This window comes from Callorhinchus milii, unplaced genomic scaffold, assembly GCF_018977255.1.
Source record: "Callorhinchus milii isolate IMCB2004 unplaced genomic scaffold, IMCB_Cmil_1.0 Scaffold3, whole genome shotgun sequence".
Taxonomy (NCBI): domain Eukaryota; kingdom Metazoa; phylum Chordata; class Chondrichthyes; order Chimaeriformes; family Callorhinchidae; genus Callorhinchus; species Callorhinchus milii.
Genome location: NW_024704744.1, coordinates 96,784,629 through 96,805,377, shown reverse-complemented (window position 1 = coordinate 96,805,377; position 20,749 = coordinate 96,784,629). Strand labels below are relative to the sequence as shown.

Below are 20,749 nucleotides of genomic sequence, written 5' to 3'. Positions count from 1 at the left end.
TAAGTTGCCATATCAGACCCCCCGGCCCGTCACAGCGCTGGGTCTGCTTCTATACTTGACCAAGACAGTTATGGAGATTGGATTAAAAAAAAATTGTTCCGTTTGATATAAACCAATTAATTATGCACAAAACAAGCAACACTATTAAATTGCAAGCCTGACACGTAATAATAATAATAATAATTTATAGTATATTTTATCTCCGTAACTTCAACGGCCGAATAACCCAAAGGGCCGCATTCAAACAGAAATAGTTTGTCGAAATAGCACAGCGGAACTTGTCACATTTCATGACAGACAATTATCGCATCGACCGCGGAATGTGCTAAGCAATGGTGACATTTCAGTCGAGAATTATTAACTGCTTTCCAGGCAGAACACCTTCAAAGTCCTGTCACAACGGTTGGCCCTGTTTGGATTTTTTTGTGCGAAAATGTGCGGCGCGACTGAACAGCCCGAAGTATGCGTCCGTCACGGCTTTAAATAGGGAATTTTAGAGAACTTTAAAGAGACATTTCAGGACAGAACAGCGCCAAAATATCTCTTCAAATGTGGGTTGGTGCGCTGGAGGGAAAGATGAAATGGGCTGAAGGGATTTGTTCAGCCGAACCAACCTTGTGCAGGGCAACACGAGCGTTCCAGTTGTGCGGGTTACTGCCGGGTGTCCTGATATTTTTAAGCGATTGGTACGAAGCTAATGTTCCGCACGGCTACTTGGAAGCTTCTGCCCTTTCAGCAACAGCAACGTGCACTTGCACGGCGCCCTCCACGAAGGGTAGCGTCTCAGAGCGCTTCACGGTGGCGGAGCCTGACTCCGAGCCAGTGAGGGTGGGGGTGGAGAGGGAGGGAGGTGGAGAGGTAAGCACGGTCGAAGAGGAAGGTTTTTCAGACGGGACTTGAAAAAGGGGAGAGAGGGGGGGGGGCAAGGCAGAGGGATTGAGGGAGAGCGTTCCAGAGTTTCGGGGGGGGGGGGCAGCGGCTGAAAGCGCGACCACCGATGGTGGGGCGGGTGGCGCGAGGGACGAGCAGAGCAGGAGGTAGAGGGTAGAGGGAAATCACTACACCAACATTATCCGGGTACATTTGGATGAAACGAGCGATCCCCGGGGCTTTATAACAGGGCCACTTCGAGGAGCGACGATATTCGGAGCGCAATCTAACGCCGTGTGATACAAGGCGCTTTGAAACAAACCCGAGAGCAACAACAACAACAACAACAACAACAACAACAACATCTTGGAAAAGGGAAGGTGAGCGGACAGCTCGGACTGAAACACTTTACGCAGCCCACCTTAATCCGATTGAAACACTCAGCAAAGACGACTGTCTGTAACTGGAGGCTAAGAAAACCCGTGCGTGTGGTGTGTCTGTGCGCGTGTGGTGTGTGTATGTGTGGGGTGTGTGTACGCGCGTGTGTGTATGTGGGATGTGTGTGTGTGTGTGTGTGTGGGGTGTGTGTTGTGTGGGTTTTTTCGGGTGTGTGTGGGGGGTGGGTGTGTTGTGTATGTTTGTGGGGTGTGTGTGTGGTGTGTGTATGTGTGGGGTGTGTGTGTGTGTACGCGCATGTGTGTGTGTTTGTCTGTGTGCGTGGGTGTGTGTGTGTTGTGTGTGTTTGTGGGGTGTGTGTGGTGTGTGTGTGTGTGTGTGTGTGTTGTGTGTGTTTGTGGGGTGTGTGTGGTGTGTGTGTGAGGTGTGTTTGCGTGTGTGTGTGCGCGCGCGCGCGTGCCCGTGCAAAAAAAATGTAAATTGAATGGATAACTCAAACTCGTGTGTCTCCTAAATAAAACAATAACCGCTCGAAGCAATAAAATCTGCCAATAACCGCTCGAAGCAGTAAAATTCTACTGCCTTTCTGCGAATCTTTACCGTCTTTCAGCACAACCTGTAAAAATTCACGACGGCTCGTAATTACAGCTTCTGCTCCAGCCCGGGAGGCGATAACGTCTCTCGAGACGATCCCTGCCCACCCCACAGCTCACGTTGTTCCCTCTTAAGGTCTGACCGGCCCCAGCCCGTGCGGGTAAGAGCGAGGAAAGCGTTTTTTAAATGAGAAGGTCATTACCAGGCTGCTTCCACTCGTTTACCGAAGCCTACAGCAGGAGGGGTATCAGTGCAGGATAGCCGCCAGTGCATTTGCATTTTTTTTTGATATAGCGCTTTTCACGTCGGGAGGACGTCCCAAAGCGCTTCACAGAACACACTGTAAAGTGAATTGACTGTATATCTGTGGGCGAACGCGGCAGCCAATTGCGCACAGCAATGTCCCACAAACAGTCGTAGATTGAGAATGACCAATTTATTATTGTTTTTGGTTTTGGAGGGATTATTATTAGGCTCTGTGTGGAGTAAGGAAACTTGCCCAAGGTTTCGCCCTCTGCCTGGAATTGAACTCAGGTCTCTCACTTGCAAAGCGAGTGCTCTAACCACTGAGCTACAGTGCCTCGAAGAGCGAGCTCAGGAGGGAACCCCTTCACGCAGAGCGCGGCGAGAACGCGGAACTCACTCGCTGGCCGAGGCTGAGGTTGAAGGAAGAAAGGCGTCGGACTCGAGAGGAAACTCGATGCGCTCGGAGAGGGAGAAAGGGATCGAGGCACTTTGGGTGAGGGGTGCAGGAAAGGGGAAGGGGAAGGGTGGAGCATGAACCCCGGGACGGATAAGCCGGGCCGAACGACCTGCTTCCGTGCTTGCGGGCTTTCTAGTCTTTCTCCTCAGAAACAAAAGGAGCGGTCGCTTGCCGCCGGCAACTGTTGTGTGAGAAACGAAGCAGGTTTTGCCGGGGGTTGGGGGTTGGGGAATGGGGTGGTCGGGGAAATCAGATGAGGCCGGCCTTCACCGACTCCGAAAGGGAAGAACAGATCGATAAAGCTGTCTGTCGCCACTGCTCTCTCCGCGTGGGGGACCGAGGAAGCCAAGTTGCGAGCAGCGGGGATCCGCATGAAGTGAAGGACCAATTCAGCTGGAAGATATGGATAATATGTAGAAAAAAAAACTCCTTTCTCTCATTCATTTGTACCGAGCTCTCTGGGACTCCGCCCTGGGTGAGGGGTGCTGTATAGATGCAAGTTGTACATATTGTTGTCTCATGGAATCTAAGATCCACCCAATCCACCCCAGACCTCACTCCCACCCGCTGGTTCTCAAACCTTCCGCCGGCCTCCCCTCCCCTCCCCTCCTCATTCACCGACATCTCTCTCTCTCTGTCTGGCTTTGGTCCAAACAAAGCCATGAGCGCCATCTTCATTCTCTCTCTCTCTCTCTCTCTCTCTCTCTCTCTCCTCTGTGCGGTCTCCCCTGGCCCCCGCCACGCTTGTGGGCCTGACTATGTCACGCTGAACTCTGACCCGCCCTGACCCAAGCCAACCTCCACCACACACCGACCACACCGCCCCCACCACCCCCGCTTGAAAATACTCCCCCTTCCGCTCCCCACACTGCGCTACTCCCACCGCCCTCCTCGCTTTCTCTCTCTCTCTCTCTCTCACTCTCTCACTTTATCTCTTCAAACGATTTCTCCTCCCACCCCACCGACAGGTCACCTGTGGTATAGTTCAGGGCTCCATCCTTGGTTACCCCCCCACCTTCTCTTCCTCATCCTCTACAGGCCACCTTCCACAAGTGTGCGGATGACACCCAGATCTACTTTTCCTCCAGCTGCGACTCCAGATCTGCCGATGTTCTCTCGGCTTGTCTGGCTGACGTCAGGTGAGCAAAAAGGCTTCCCACAACTAAATGTTGGCAAGACGGCAGCCCTACCCATTGGCTCCCGTCAACGCGTTCCATCCTGCGGCTCTGACTCCCTCAACCTCCCCGGCCTATCCCTCAGACTTACCCAACCAGTGACCGCCGGCTGTCCTTCCTTCCCCACATCCGGTCCCTGACCAGGACCGCCTTCCTCCACCTCCGCCACATTGCACCTCCGTACCTCTCCGACCTGCTTACCCCCCACCCCACCACCACCCAACCCGCTACCTATGCTTGACATGCCTCCTGCACCAACCTAGGGCTCTCTATTTCACCACTGTCAGCCGCGCTTTCAGCCACTGAACCCCCCCCAAACTCTACAACACTCTTCCTCTATCCCTCCACCTCTTTCCCCTTCTTTCTGGGACGTTACCCTGAGTGAGGGGGTGCCACATAATTGCATATAAATTGCTATTGTTGTACGACCAGGTATTTAGTTCACCGTATCTTTTTTTTTAACACTACTCGTTGGCCTGAGTTAGAAATTCTGCCGGGGGAACCGTTGGAACGGGTATGAATCGGTTCGTGCGTTCTTGTTCGCTCAGCAAACGGGGCAAAGGGTTGATGATCCAAATTTCCAAAGAGAGAGAGAGACCGAGAGAGCGAGTGAGAGAGTGAGAGAGAGAGAGAGAGAGAGAGAGCAAGAACACTCGAGAGAAAGAGAGAGGGAAGCAAAAGCGAAAGCGTACCTGTACAGCGGAATCTATAACCGAGTCTATCAATGAATAATCCTCAAATCACATCATTCAAGCACGATTTGTTTGCCTGCGCACAGTCGCGACTCTTTAACAGTAAATCCTTGCGAAGCGCTCGGAAACATCCTCCTCACGTACCAGAGGCAAAGGATTACTATTGTCTTCGAACGCGTTTGAAATCGGACCCGCTGTCACGTGCCGCGAGAGTTATCTGCGGGTAAGTTAATGCAACTGTCCAGAGCAACGCAGACTGAAAGCTGTCGACACCGCAAACCGGTAAAGGTTAAAAGCGCCATCGTTTACCTTCGACAGCTTGAAACTCGTCCACTATCAGCTTCAGGCTCTTTCCTCGACGAACCACACGGACTGTGTGCCACTCATTATCGTTCAGGTTTTGTCCAGCATAGAGCATTTCTGGACCTTTGCCTGCGTAGGGATATGGCAAATGGCAATTAGACTTGGAGACATCAGTTCAACGTTATGACATTTTTGTTATGTGCGAACCTTAGAGAATGAATCAAAAAGCAAGACGAGAAGGGAGGGCATATTATTAAAAAGCTATAATAAAATAATCTTCCAATACCTTTATTCTACTCTGGTCAAGAAATAAATGAGGGGTACCTGGATTACAGACAATCACAAACTCATGCATATTATATCCACATTTAATTAAAAAACACCAGCGACTATATTGAATTTGGCTGTCATGAATAGGCACACGTGTCTGCTTTATTTCTGAAGCCAGTTACTTTGTGCTAAATTTTAATTCTGCCTGATAAAATGTGCAATAGAAATCGAGCAATTTCTCCACTTTTGAGCTGACACTCCACTGCCTCGCCTCCACGACGCAGATTAAACGGTAGGAATAGATTGTGGCAAATGTTCTGATGGAAACGGCTGCGTTTCATTTGAATCCTGCCAATCTGACGTGTCTCTCCTTCATAGCACGGTATTGGAGAACAGTGTACTGTAACTATACGGTGGTGTTCAATTGGCATAAGGTTAATATGGCTGTTATATTCGTGAATTCAGTTCAAAAGCTATTGCACTTTTCCTGTGCGTGAACCCTAAGGAATGAAAGAAAGCAACTTGAAAGGAGGGTCTTTCTTAGGTAGATTTGGGGTACGCCAGACATTCCTGATACCATTGTCTATCCGCGCAATCTCACGGGAAAATGTGCACAAGCTGCATTAAAAGGCAAAGTGGCTAAAATTCATCAGGCTACTTTCTGCACGTTTCTCTCTCTCTCTCGCTTTGTCTCTCTCGTCTTGCAACGTACTTGTTTTTAGTGTAAATGATGTGTAACTAACACTCACAGAATAAAGAATGTGTGTGCATTATTATTATTATTATTATTATTATTATTGGGCGCGATGGGTCACACCCAAGTGTTCCTATTAGAGATAAGACCCGACACAACATATCCTGGGTCGTCCTCTCGCTCGACAAAAAGTGCATGAGCAGCATTTTAAACGTAAGGCGTATAACAAAATAGTTAAGAGTCGTAGAGAAGACCGTTTTGGCATTGGGCAAAGCTATGTGAAAATTGCTACGGGGAAATTGAAAAACATTTCCCATGGGAGATCGGAAAACATTTCCGATTTGTCATCCACGACCGACTTGAGCGTTCAACTTTTGGTGTCTGCGCGGCAAATCTCTGGATATTTTGCCGCTGTCCTAAAATACGTCAAAGGAACGCACGGCGAACTTTTCAGAGGCCGGTTGCAGTACCCGAGTAAAATGAGGCATATGGATTCTGTAAATTCCACCCAGTTTTAGCCTGTAAGGTTCATTACAAATTACAAATACGATCGCACACGAGCATGAAAGATTCTTCACATCAGTCTTAATTTAGAAGCGGTTATTTTTCTCTTTAAGTAACATGGGGAATGAGACCCACTGCCAAACTAAATCTAAGAATGCTTCACAATTCTGAAACGGCTTTAAGTTTTCAGATAAAGTGTTCTTACAGCCTAAGATCAAATTAAATTTCCGGGTCCCTTGCGTCCTAATTGTCGAGGGAAATTTTTACTGAATATTGATGTTCCCGTCAGCGAAAGGTGTGATCCACAGCCTGGTTTTAACCATCAATATCCCTGGCTTTTTACGTAATAGTTTGGTTTAAGATGGTCCTACGTACGAATGCTGGCATGGGCGAACAGCACTGGAGCAGAGGTAAATAAAGCGACTGATATCAAATGATTCTTGAAGGATCTCGCCTCACGAGGAGATTCGCAATCCAAGATAAGTGTGTTAGCTCCTCGAAATACGTCAATTTCCAGTGAAGTCAACTGGTAATTAAATGGTCAGCTAAACGGAACGAGACCCCGAAAGTTGGAAGCGGAATACGCAAGTCTTCATGGGATTAGTAAGCACCAAATTGCTGCCGACGTTTAATAATTTGCCGCCTTACATTAGATTCCGATTTGGCGCAGACAACGTTCACCCCGATCTGCTGTAGAAGTATTTAACCCCGTCTGACACCTTCCCGAGGGCCTCCCATTGAACGGCCTGATCTAACGCGCTCATCTTACGACTTGTTAGCAGAAGAGCAGAACGTCCCGTGTCCCTGCACAATCCTAGAAATCCTAAGGGGTGACTCGTGATCTAAGAGGGGAATGTTAAACTGCTTCTGAAAGTCCGTGAATTTTACTGCACTGATTTCCTGGAGTCGTCGAGGGATTAATAATTACCAAATGGCTGCCAACGTGACAGCGCACACACATTCCAATGTGTTGAAATTAGCGCTCCCCAGGCAGGGCAGTGTATATATCAGAGCGCCTAACAGTGGTGGAGACTGATTCATTGCTCTTTCTTCTTGTAATTGTTTGCGATCTTTTTTTTAAAAAAAAAAATCCTGTTCTCGTAGCCCTGCAAATGAACCTGCGTTTGTGCCCATTTATGACTTACCACAAGGTTTCAGCAACTCCCAACAAATCGGAACAAATATCACACAACTTACTGAGAGATGGGAAGAATATTTACAAACACACCTAATTTTAGCACACCTCGAACCAAGTTTTAAAAAATTCCTACCCTGCTATTAACCGCCATACATGTATAATAGTACACCCAAACAATTCTATTCAATAACCTTCCACTACCTTTTGCAGTCGTAGTTCTTTTTACACCACTTACTCTTACATTACTCGGAACATGCACATGTCCTTTTGTGATATAATATGTAATTAGATGCAGAAAAGACTGGATTGTGACTTTATTGCCGAAATTCGAAACACAAACTGATCTCTTTTTTCTGTGGGAACGGGTAGCAGAATTCCCCAGACCTCTATATTTATATAAAACTAATACCTCGTTGTATTAATCACTGTAAGTAGAATAAGTAGAAGTGGTCTCCTATTGTGTAGGGGCATCGTTTTGAACAGCTGAAGCTTTATATAAAAGGAGACAGCACATTCATTGATGAAACACACATATGTGTATATATATATACACATTTATATTTAGAAAGTAGGCACGTGGATGTTATGATGCTCACATGTAAGCAGCACCTTGATGAACGCAGGGACCAACCCTTTATATTCCTCATGGACTTCCTTTGACAAACGTATCTTCCAGTTTAAGCGTTCAGTAGACTCCAAAAGAGATCTACGTTACGTGGCAGAAAAATAAACACAAATGCTGTAGCTCCGAGGAAGAAGTTATGCGAATAGCCGGTGACAGAGCAAGTAATGACACTTCCGTTCGTGCGTTTTGACATGGTTGAAGTGTGAGCAGATGCACTGACGCTGAGTGGAATCCGTGGGTTGACAGTTTTTGATTATGATGTCAATTGCGCTTTTCAGAAGAAGACGGCAGTTTCTGTGCCAGTCCAGAGGTATATCGGAATCCATTTGTGATGGTTATTTCTACAGAATTGCATTATTCCAACGTAATTATTCCTGATGCCATTTTCTCTTCAAGGCCATGTGCAAAGTGAATTGTTTCTCTGTAATTGGCTGGTGGAAAGGACAGGGCAGTAACCTGAAATGAATTCGAACCCATTGAATTTCCTTCTCTTCCCTCTGCAGCAGCAATTGTTCTTCAGTTAACACTTTCTTTCCCCCAGGACATTAATCAAGAACTCTCCATTTAGGAAACCCTTTGTCGTGAACCTGTGGGGCCCCATCATTGCACGGAGCAGGATTTGCAAGAAAGGCAATCTTTACTTTTCTGTCCCGGAAAGTGTGCAATGAACACAAGGAATTCAGTGAAACACTAAAGCACCTATGCAAGAGTCGGTGCGTTTTCAGTCTACTGCAAATGGAGTTACAACACAACAATCAACAACAAACGAGTGGAAAGCATCAAATTATCTTTGCAAAGACCATTGAAACAGGCCACGCAGTGCTTCAGAATGTCGGAGAAAAATAACCTTATTATGTTAAATAGATTTACTCACAAAAACACTTCACCGATATATTGTAATGGACGGATATATTTCAAAGCACTGATTTGAGATACCATTTAAAAAGGTCTTGAACTCCATGGCTGTTTGTGGAACATTACTGTGTGCAAGTTGGCTGCCACACTTGCCCACAAAACCTCAAGGAGCAGCTGCCCTGAGCCGCCTTTCCTTACTCCACACTCCTCTGTTTGCTTAGCAAAAAGTAGGAGCCCGGTTGTTAGTTGATCAGCGGGTCGCTTTCTGGGGATAATAATGATTCCTTTTTTTTTTAATTTGATCACTCATTTCACGACTGTTTGTGGGGACGCTTTCTGTGCGCAATTGGCTGCTGTGTTTCGCCCACAAAATATACAGTCACGACACTTTACAGTATATTCTGTGAAGCGCTTTAAAACGTGTCCGAGATGTGATAAAGCGCTATATCAAGTAGAAGGATTATTATTATTATTATTATTATGGGATTCAATAGGGTACTTAGATGTACTTTCCAATCAGGCCAAACTCTAACTTCACGTGTAATATTCAGAATTTTTTTTTTCTATGTACAGGTACAAAGACTTACTCGTGCCCAGTTCACACATTCAGCTCTATACTCTTGTCTTCACTGTTGTCATCACTGCCAGCCACATCCTCCGAGCACCCATCATCAAAATGGGGACAGATTGAGCCATTTTACGACAGCTTGCAGGTAGTGATGAAATATATACCACTAGGACCTATAACGATTCTGATGAGATACATCAATACAAAAAGTTGGCTCGGAGAGGTGCATAAGACGGAACGATCAGTGTACACGTCTGGGAGCTCCGTGGTGAACACCTGCTCCAATTCTTCTAGTTAAACGGCCTGGTATCGTCAATAATTACATCACATTATTCCAGGACAACATATTTCAAAAGGCCACTGGCTGCAGTAACTGCAACACCCCGAACCAAATATGAATCAACTTCTGGATTTCCAAGTGCTGTTATTGATTTGGATGATGCCCTTGTTCCCATGAGAATAGCTATTCAAGGTGAATACTGATAGAAAAGTTACATGGACAGAAGGTTTCTGAAACTGCCGCCTCCAATATTGACGTGAACTCAACAGCTTACATTCACGAACAAATTGGTAACCTCCAACAGCAACTCGATATCAGTGATGGAAGTCACTGAATCGGATCAAGAGATTAACCAGGAGAATTGTGATAAAGGCCACTTGAAGGTAGCTCTCAAAGTACTTAGTATTTGTTGCGAATGGCTGAGGGTCAATGATTCAAAGCCGTCTGACTTAACAACAAGATCTTTGGTCCGTATCAAAATTGAGTTCAAATTTGTTCACAATGGAAGGGCGCCCATTAGCAAAGGCGCAGAAGGAAAATAACAGAGGTCTGATTACGATCACTATCCTCATTGTGGAGGTAGGTCAACTGGCTCCACGATGACATAAAATGAAACGTCTAATAATAATAATCCTTGCATTTGACATAGCGCTTTTCACGTCGGGAGGACGTCCCAAAGCGCTTCACAGAACACACTGTAAAGGGAATTGACTGTATATTTGTGGGCGAACGCGGCAGCCAATTGCGCACAGCAATGTCCCACAAACAGTCGTAGATTGAAAATGACCAATTTATTATTGTTTTGGGTTTTGGAGGGATTTTTATTAGGCTCTGCGTGTAGTAAGGAAACTTGCCCAAGGTTTCGACCTGCCTGGAATTGAACCCGGGCTCTAACCACTGAGCTGCAGTACTCCACAGGTACAGATACAGATACAGGTCTGAATCAAGTCAATTCTCTGGGGCGGTCTCGGTACTCTGTTTGCTAAGCCAAGTAGTCCACAATATTACCAGTATTACTGTTGATGCCAGAACAGCCATCGGGTGCAGATCCTGTTAACTCTGCAAGTAATTATGGATATTGAAGTGAACATTATCGTCCTCAAAATATCATTGAAGGTAATGAATTTGGTTGGCTCGGACTTGTGCTTATAATGAGCAAGAGACTAAGCCAAAGTATTACTGTAAAATAGAGCCAAGAAGGATGGTCCATGAAACCGGATACATACTGCATTGAGTTTGATATACGACATCCGCAACTTGGATTTTTACAGGGCCCTTCAAGACGGACAGAGTCTTGGAGTGCTGCACAGTGATAGAGTTGGATGTCAAGAAAGAGAGGAGAGCGGGAGAGGTGACCATAGGTGCGGTCAAAGAGGAGAATCTTAAATAACAATAATAATAATCGTTGCATTTGATACAGCGCCTTATCACGTCTTCGAGACGTCTCAAAGCGCTTCACAGAATATACAGTAAAGTGAATTGACTCTATTTTGTGGGCGAACGCGGCAGCCAATTGCGCACAGCAGCGTCCCCGCAAGCAGTCGGGGGTTGAGCGACCAAATTTGTTTCAAAAAAAATATTTTAAGGAATTATTACTCCCAGAAAAGCGATCCGCCAATCGACAAGCTACCAGGTGCCTACTTACTGCTAGGTTAACCAGAAGCATGTTGAGTAAGGAAGCTTGCCCAATGTTTAGCCCTGATAATAATAATAATAATAATAATCCTTGCATTTGATATAGCGCCTTATCACGTCTTTTAGACCTCTCAAAGCGCTTCACACAATAGACTGTAAAGAGAATTGACTGTATATTTGTGGGCGAATCGCGGCAGCCAATTGCGCACAGCAGCATCCCCCACAAACAGCCGTGGATTGAAAATGACCAATTTATTATTGCTCAGTTTTTTGGAGGGATTATTATCAGTTCTACATGATGCAAAGGAATATAGCAATTATAAAGATATTTATATAATGATGGATAAAGAAGAGGCGAAGAAGAGAGATTGAGGTGGGAAGTCCGAAAGGTAGAGAGCCCCTAATAGTGGCGCTGAGGGATCAATTTAGAAGCACACCCACAGAGATGACGATGCTTCAAAGAGAATGGCATCAACTGAGGAATTATGTTGGAACCCAAATCAGGAATCTGATGTAGACAAGGAAACCGGAGCTCATGATCCAGGATGAAATGACTGAACAGTGCCGGAGGTGCTGGTGGTGCAACTCTTCAGGTGAAGGACTAAACCTTCAGTGATCCGTCTGCTTGCTTAGGTAGACATTAAAGATGCCATGAACGCTACCCAAAAAAATAAAGGAGTGTCTCGACGACATGACAAGGTGTCGTATCAAATGCAAGGTTTATTATCCCAAGAGAGGTTTGGATGAAGAAGGTCTTTTGACCCATTCGATCTCATCCGTCCAGACGCCGATCCCGTTTCTTTCAATTAAATGGTTGTTTAAAGGCATTATATCAAACGTGTGAGTATTAGTAGTGTAATGATAACTAAAATGTTTCAAATATTCGGTGCTCAAACCTGTTCTCTTCCCACCATCCCATCCCCAATTACCGATGTCTAAATAGCAGACCGTAGGGACTGCAAAGTGATGGTAAAGTGCGTAGGAAATTACGTTGCAAAATGTTTGAGTTTTATATTCTTCATAATAATAATAATAATAATAATAATCCATGCATATTAGAGTACTTTCATTTGATTACAAGCAGTTCCGTTGGCAGTTCCAGCAGTTTTAAAGACCATCATCTCCTGTCTGATCTTTTTTTTAAGATGGAGCGATTGGAAAAATAATAAAATCGTCAGCAGAATTGCTTATTGCTTAGAATGACACGATGGAAAATGATGCCTGAAATTTCCTATGTGCTATCTTGGCCATAATATCATGGAAAAGTACGTGCCAGAAACCAGGGGCCTTCACATAACACAGGAAGGAAACTCTTACATAAGTCCTAGAAGTCAGTTAGTGAGAAAGATTTGGTAGAAGCTTTGGGAACAGATCAATTGGGGATGAATGGTATCTTGGGAAAGAGGGAACAAAAATAATCATCATATCAACAACCAAATTATATTTATAGAGCGCCTTTCACGTTGGGAGGATGTCCCAAAGCGCTATTATTGATAAATAAGAGTTTCGTAAAGCACCTTTCACATTGGGGAGCACGTCTCAAAGCGCATCACAGGATATACTGTAAAGTGTAGTGACTGCGTGTGTTTTGTGTGGTGAGCGCAGCAGCCGGTTTACGCTCAGTCATATCTCAGCCGTCAATTTGCACATGTGCCCCACAAACACGTGCGGAGTGAATGATGGATTATCGATAACGTTTTAGTTGTGTATCGTGATAGCTAATGGAAACTTGAGTGACCTTTACAGGGTTTTTCTTTTCCAAGATGTCTGTGTGATCTACAGGTAGCATCAATCATCATTATTTTTTAAAAAAAACATTTTTACCTGCGAGTTTCTCGAAAAAAAAACGATGGTCCAAATTTTTCGGTCAATATTGCAATAAATCAGCGGCGTTCAACCTTCATTGAATATTTCTGGATTCAGGCCGTAAATCCCCCAAAAAAAAATCAAATCAAGAAGAAGCTGAAAACACACTAACGATCGGACACAGTCTTACTCACAGACTTGCGCGAATGCTCGGAGGGCTACTTCTCGGCGGGCCACGGGCTGAAAGAGACCTGCAGCCCACGGCTGAAATGCACGATGGAATTTCAAGTCACCCTGAATGCTTAGCAAAATATATCCAGCGAGGAGCTGAGTTGGGCATAAAGCTAGGGGGGCGCGCTCCCACGTCTGATTTTCTGGTCTTTGCTGCGTTAGCCGACTTCAAGCGGGGCAGCAATTTGACCTCAAGGATGATACCCGGGACGAGGAGCTTGGGTTGGGAGAGATTGCAGAAACTCGGTCTGTTTCATTGAAGCAGAGAAAGTCGACAGAGGTGTACAAAATTGTGAGGGGTTTCGACAGGTAAATAGGGAGCGGCTATTTCCACTGGCGGAGGAATCAGTGACCGCAGGACATAGTTACGGGATGATTACAAGAAGAGTGAAAGGAGAGCTTAATAATAATAATCCTCGCATTTGATACAGCGGCTTATCACGTCTTCGAGACGTCTCAAAGCGCTTTGCGGGATACACTGCAAAGTGAATTGACTGCATATTTTGTGGGCGTAACGCGGATGTGTACGTGTGTCTCTCTCCTGTGTGTGTGTGTGTCTCTCTTTGTGTCTATCAGTGTGTGTGTGTTTCTCTCTCTGAGAATGTGTGTCTCGGTGTCTGCGTGTGTGTGTGTGTGTGTTTCTCTCTTTTTTTTCTTTTTGCGCCACTCTCATATGTGTTATTTCCTCACGTTTGGTTTTCAATCAGTAATGGTAAAAAAATGGCAAGTAAAATGTGTCTCAAAAGCACCAATCAACCCCCCGGAATTTTCTGCACAATTTGTCAAATTTCCCTGCAATTTTTGACAAATACTTCCACAATTTTCTACCGGCCCCGATGACAACACTCTGTAAAATTGCACGTTTTCTTTGCAATTACTTACGAATTGTGTCAAGTTGGCCCACAACTTTTCTGAAGCTCTTGTGCCTCACCTTTTTGGAATAAAATTACAGTGAAGCCTGAGCACAAAGAGGGATTTGCAGTATTTAAAATCCAATGCAGAACGCTGAAACTGCAGAGGATGGATTTTCATTATTTTCCTTTTTAACCCAACTGCTAACGTAGTTCCAGTTGCAGTCGTGATACCCGGCTTGAGTGTTAAGTAGATGTTACAAGGAAACCATATCAGATAAGAGTGCAGAAGATAATGCCAGCGATAATCATGCATTGTATGCAGTCATGTCTACCGCTCGACTTATTGTAATCTATCATTATTTGCTCTGGAAATCCTCTGTGGAAAATGAGGAGATAAAAGTGAGCCGGTATAAAAGAACACAGCTTTGATGGGAGCCCTGATGGTGTATTGTTCGGAAGGATGTACTCTAATTGCTGTATCTTGCCAAAGGCAAAGAAGAAAGACATTTCCTTTTAGGAGGGCACGTGTTGCTGTTTGATGTTAAAGCTGCCTCCTTCCTATATCCGAGTTAATTTCCTATCGTCCCTATGGATGCAATATTCTCTGGTCATACAGTATATCCGTCATATTCTGTTAATGCCGCTTTGTGTTGTTTAACATTTGGAGTGTGAGTGGACCGTCTGTACATCGATTCCCTTTTTTGTAAAACGTCTGATCTCGGGTTCGTGCTCTCTCCCCGACAACGGTTTCAGTTTCACTCTGGGGAACGATCCACTTCCTAGCGTTGTAAAGCGCAAGGTTATTATAATAGTAATCATCTTTGATACGGCGCCTTATTTTGATACTCATTTGATACGGCGCCTTATCACATCTTCGAGACGTCTCAAAGCGCTTCACAGAGCGTACTGTTTAAAGTGAATTGACTGTATATTTTGGGGGCGAAACGCAGCAGCCAATTGCCCACAGCAGCGTCCCCAAAACCAGCCGTGGATTGAGTGAGCAAATTATTTTAATTTATTTATTACGAAGGACTTATTACCCCTGGAAAAGTGTTCCGCCAATCGACCGGATTCCGACTTGCTGCCGGGTAAACAGAGGTGTGTGGAGTAAGGAAACTTGCCCAACCTTTCGCCCTGGCCGGGAATCGAACCCAGGTCCTTTCGCTTGCGAGGCGAGTGCTCCATCCACTGAGCTACACAGGACTCCTACATTACATCGGTTTGCTGCGCGCAATTGTTTTAATAATGATCTCCAGTCTCCTAAAGGTTAATTTCTTAAGTCAAGATTTGAGTCAAATGGATTGAAACCGTGAACAAGTGCAAATCAGGTCATTAAAGAATTTTGGTAGATTTTGATCGGTCAAGCGGGCGTCTGACACACGCGGAAACCCATCGCCACGCTTAAGAGGATCCAGATCAGACTAAACTGTTCCACATATGTAGGCTGCCCTGGATTTTTCCCTGAGTTTCGAATGGAATACACACTCGCAACCTAGAGGGACACGCTCTACTCATCTAATTCCTGAGGGTATTTAGGTCAGGTTAGCAAGGCTTGAGGACACCAGAATGTACATAGCGATATAGCTGGAGTTTACCCAGTAGGGCTTTGTCTTATAGGGTCAACCAGATGTTTAGCTTGAAGAATACCTGCCTCCAGTGACCTGCCCCCAAATGAAAGGGCCACATTTCTCATTGCTACAATATTTTCCTTCCGAATGTGTTCTTTCCTCTAATAATTTAAAAAAAAAATAATTTGCAGTCAGTCCGACCGAACAACTCACCCCTCCACTGGACTTTGTTTTGCATTAACATAATAATTCCGGCAGCCTTGGACGGTTTGTTCAGTGAAGAGAGCGGAGGATCTCAGGTGTAAGATCCCAAGTTTATTCACTGATCTATGCTCAGTGAATGATGTCAGTCTGTTATGTTACCTGATGTCAGTCAGAGCGCTATTAAGGACACTGTGACACAGCACAGTGTACACAGAAATCTGTCAGCGTTCCTGCTCGTGACGACTAACCGCTGACTCCTGTTAGAAATGCCTGTGCGTATGTTGGGTGGGTTAAGGATGAGCTTCCACTGGAAGGTTCCCGCACGGCAGAATAATCTCCAGAGAGACGCGCTGATCACTGAGGCTCACTATTGTGTAACGCAGCCATCAGAGGACAGCTGCAGCTGCAGGGAACGTGCTGCAATCTCTTGCTATCTCTTGCCAACGGCACGGAGGTAGGTCCCAAGTGTAAGTCTGTGCCTTCAGGAAAAGAAGAGGGAGAAAACTGGACATAAAAGAAAGCTCCTTTTTTTCCCCCCCCCGCGTATTTGGGACTCACATCGTGCCACTCAAAATACTCGGTTTTCTTAACCGAATCTTGGTTGGGTCTGAACCGGAGGGTTAACGCGATAGAATTTAGATTTGTGTTGCCAGTCAGAAGGTCGTGGATCACATCGTCCAGGCTGACACTCCAGTGCATCGCCGGGCGTCTGATGAATTGCGAAGAGGTGCTGTCCTTGAGATGGAACATTAAACCCAAGTCCTGTCCGCCTGTTCGGGTGGACGGCAAAGATGCCATGGCGCTATTTGAAAAGAGAAGAGAGTTTCTCTCTCCCCGTGTCCTGGCCAGCAATCCCCCCCCCCCCCCCACAGCCCCACCAATAAAAAAAATTGGTGACTCGCTCCATGGCTGTCTGTGGGACACTGCTTCGCGCAAACTGACTGCTGCATTGTGCCCACAAAATGCACAGCCACTCCGCGTTACAGTACATCCTGCGAAGCGCTTTGAGACAGCTCAATCGCGCGATAAGGCGCTATATCAACTTGACTGCCATTGTTATTCCTTGGTAGAACAGTGCATTCTGCTGACGTACGACATCGTTGAGCTGTCTCCTGAAATTGGTCGCTCAGTCCACGGCTGTTTGTGGGGACGCTGCTGTTCGCAATCGGCTGCCGCGTTTCGCCCACAAAGTGTACTGTCAACTCACCTGACAGTGTATTTTGTGAAGCGCTTTGAGACGCCTCGAAGACGTGATAAACCCCTATATCGTATGCAAGGATTGTTATTGTTATTTATTTATTTATTTATTCGCTTATTAGAAGCAGCTCGTGAACAATTCTCCTTACACCTTCTTGATCTAAGCATAAACCTTTGGAAAACGCAACGCGGCCAAAACTTGCGGTTTGACTGCAGTCGGTCTCTCTTTGACCGTGCCTTCAGCTCCCCTCTCGACTCTCTACCCCCTCCTCGCTCCCTCCCTCCCTTCCCTCCCCTCACCCTGACCATTTCCCCCCACTGCTCGGGTCCTGACCCAACCGTCCAGCGCCTTGGGACGTCGTCCCGACGTGAAATCTTGTTGTTGTTGTTGATGTCTGACCCCAGTGGTCGAGAGATCGAGTGGTCCTTGAAACAAAAATAAAATAATAGCTCCTTGCTGCTACGTATAATTTATTAATCACGGCGTGACTTGAAAAAACACTTGGCATTAAAATCTCAGTGATGCGCACGTTATGTAGATTATTTGTGTATAAAGCAGCTCCTCTGACTCAATCATTTTAATCCTATTCTTTGTCTCTATTTTTAAAATTTCCATTCATGCTCCTTAAACCTTAATCTTAATTTCAGCATTAATGCTGCATTTTAAAATCCTGAACCTCGATAGGCATACATTTCTCTCCCGATTTATGTTTGTATTTTCTCTAAGCGCCCAACACAGTGTTTCAACTTTCGTCTTCGACAGTCATCGTAGAGCGAACGAGAAAAGAATATTCCGCTCTTGTTTTGCGAGGATTTTTGCGTGTTTACTAAAGTGCCCCAAAGTATTTTGTATCTGTCATCGTTTGTTGTATTATATCTCCCTGTAATCATCCGCAACACGTGTTGACTAACCTCCAGAGAGGGAAGGAAGGAGGGTTTCCTTGGAGCTGAGCACTGTTTCAAGGTTCATGTTTATAATAATACTAATAATAATAATAATAGTCCTGGCATTTTATATAGCACTTTATCACGTCTTCAGAGACGCCTCAAAGTGCTTCAAGGAATATACTGAAAAGTGCAGTGACTGTGTGTTCGGTGGGCGAAACTCGGCAGCCAATTGCGCGGAGCAGTGTGTCCCACTGGTGACCATATTATCGTTATCATTTTATTTTTTGAGGGATTACTACCCCCGGAAAGCGATCCGGCAAAATCGACAAACACATTCATCTGTCAACTCAACACCGGAATCGAGTCAACCCTCGATGCCGGTCTCGGTTTTCCGTTGTCTAAGGGGAATAATCTTTTTAACCGATGTCAGAACAGAACGATTCTTGATTCCTCTTACAGAGGATTTATTCTTGCGGCTTTCCTCCGATTAAGTGTTCTGTTTAACCAACGAATGCATTCTGTGAGGGATGGCGCTGATAACATCAGAACTCCATGATGTGGAAGTCGTGGTCTCGCAGAGATTAAAAAAAAGATTGAATACGTTACTAATGACTTTACGTTGTGAGACAGCACACGGCTGGACATTTGGATTTCAGATACAATGCCCTCCCCCAAGCTTTGGATTTCCAGAGATCAAGACCCAGAATAAAAATCCATCATAAACACTAATCCTTGCATTTGATATAGCGCTTCATCATGTTGTTGAGTCATTTCAAAGGGCTTCACAGGAATGACTGTAAAGTACATTTGACTATTTTGTAGGTGAATGCGGCAGCCGATTTGTGCGTGCCGGTGACCCATAAACAGCGATGAAGTGAACGAGCAATTGTTTTTTTCCCCGGGGCACTGTTGGCCAGTTCTCTTTTCGAACAATGCCGTGGGATCTTTACTGTCCACCCGAACAGGTAGATAATAATACTAATGATCCTTGCATGTGACACAGTGCCTTATCACGTCTTCTCGACGTCTCAAAGCACTTCAGAATAATAACACTAATAATAATCCTTGCATTTGATACAGCGCTTTTCATGTCGGGAGGACGTCCCAAAGCGCTTCACAGAACACACTGTAAAGTGAATTGACTGTATATTTGTGGGTGAACGCGGCGGCCAATTGCGCACAGCAGCGTCCCCACAAACAGCCGTGGGTTGAGTGACCAAATTGTTCCTGTTTTTTTTTTTCTTGAGGGATTATTATCTGGCGTGTAGAGTAAGAAAACTTGCCCGAGGTTTCGCCCGCTGCCGGGAATCGAACCCAGGTCTCTCGCTTGCGAGGCGAGTGCTCTAACCACTGAGCCAGAAGAAGTCAGGGTATGGAATCCTTACGCTGCATAAAGCGCTCCGAGACTCCGTCCATCATGAAGGCTGCGATATCAATCCAAGCTGCTGTTGTTGTTTTGACTATTTACAGTGACTTGTTACGATTGTGGCACCAGTCCACGCACACAACCTTCCCAAACGTGCACAATATATTGGGGTTGAGCTCTGCTTCGGGCTCCACCGGCTGAGAGGGTTTTCATTTATCTCACTGTGGTACATCGACACCGTCGTGCAAATCCAACTGGGCTCTGTTTCTTCCTCGGCCCCTTGCAAGCTGTCAGGCAGTTCGACCCGCAGTCAAAGCACTTTCATGGGAGCACTCTGTAATGTCATTAAGGAGCCGGGCACGCTGAGCTATCTCCTCGCGCACGACTCCAGATCAGATGTTCGTTTTTATCGTCCCTGGTGGGACGTGATGCGGAAAGGGAAAGGATAAATCAGGCTTCCCTCCGCAAGACTATATTGATGCAATCCACGTCACCTCATTTCAAGTCCGACGGAAATGTTACGATCACCTCAACTGCCAAATTCCTCCTCTCTCGACACACACACACACACACACACACACACACTCATACAACTAAGGAGCTGAAGTAGTTGGAATATTTACTTACTTGACTACCTTATTATCATTATTATTATTATTATTATTGCCTAATAATAATCCCTCAAGAAAAAAATAATGATAAATTGGTCACTTCAATCCACGACTGTCTGTGGGACGCTGCTGTGCGCAATTGGCTGCCGTGTCTCGCCCACAAATATACGATCAATTCACTTTACAGTCTATCCTGTGAAGCGCTTTGAGACGTCTCGAAGACGTGAAAAGCGCTACATCAAATGCAAGGATTATTATTATTACCATTTGATCAGCTACAGAGCTCATTCAACCCCAAGCGAACCCCATCGGCCAACGGTGCAAATTGATGGGCAGATCGCAAAATGAAGTATTGGTGAATGAAAGATAATGGATCTAACAAAAGAAAATGCCTCCAGCTGCCCACCTAGAAGTTAAGAGTCTAAAATTAAAGTTCACCGACTCCTTTCAATGCGTTACCGCCGAACGAACGTGGAGTTGGACCAACGGAGAGAGTAAGTCACGTATACAACACCTACTACTCATGGGCAATGCCAGGAAAAGATATTTCACCCAAACCTGAGCGGTCAAATTGAAACCACAAGACCGGTCTGGAAGAAGAAGGCCCTTGAACCCATCTCTGTAGAATACCCATCCTACTGTCCTTCCATCACGACACCAAGCTGTTTTTTTTTTACATGAGTATTCTAACCACGACCACCCATCCTGGCAACCTATCCCAG

The 20,749-nt window shown here is 45.4% G+C and overlaps 1 protein-coding gene across 1 annotated transcript in view; it reads right to left on the bottom strand.

Annotated features, from left to right (window-relative positions):
* Positions 1-20,749, bottom strand: part of nrxn1a (neurexin 1a) — a 740,055-nt gene that overhangs the window by 381,280 nt on the left and 338,026 nt on the right. The window contains exon 10 of the mRNA XM_042333191.1: positions 4,740-4,862. Coding sequence (XP_042189125.1) covers positions 4,740-4,862 — 123 coding nt within the window. The remainder of the gene's footprint in view (positions 1-4,739; positions 4,863-20,749) is intronic.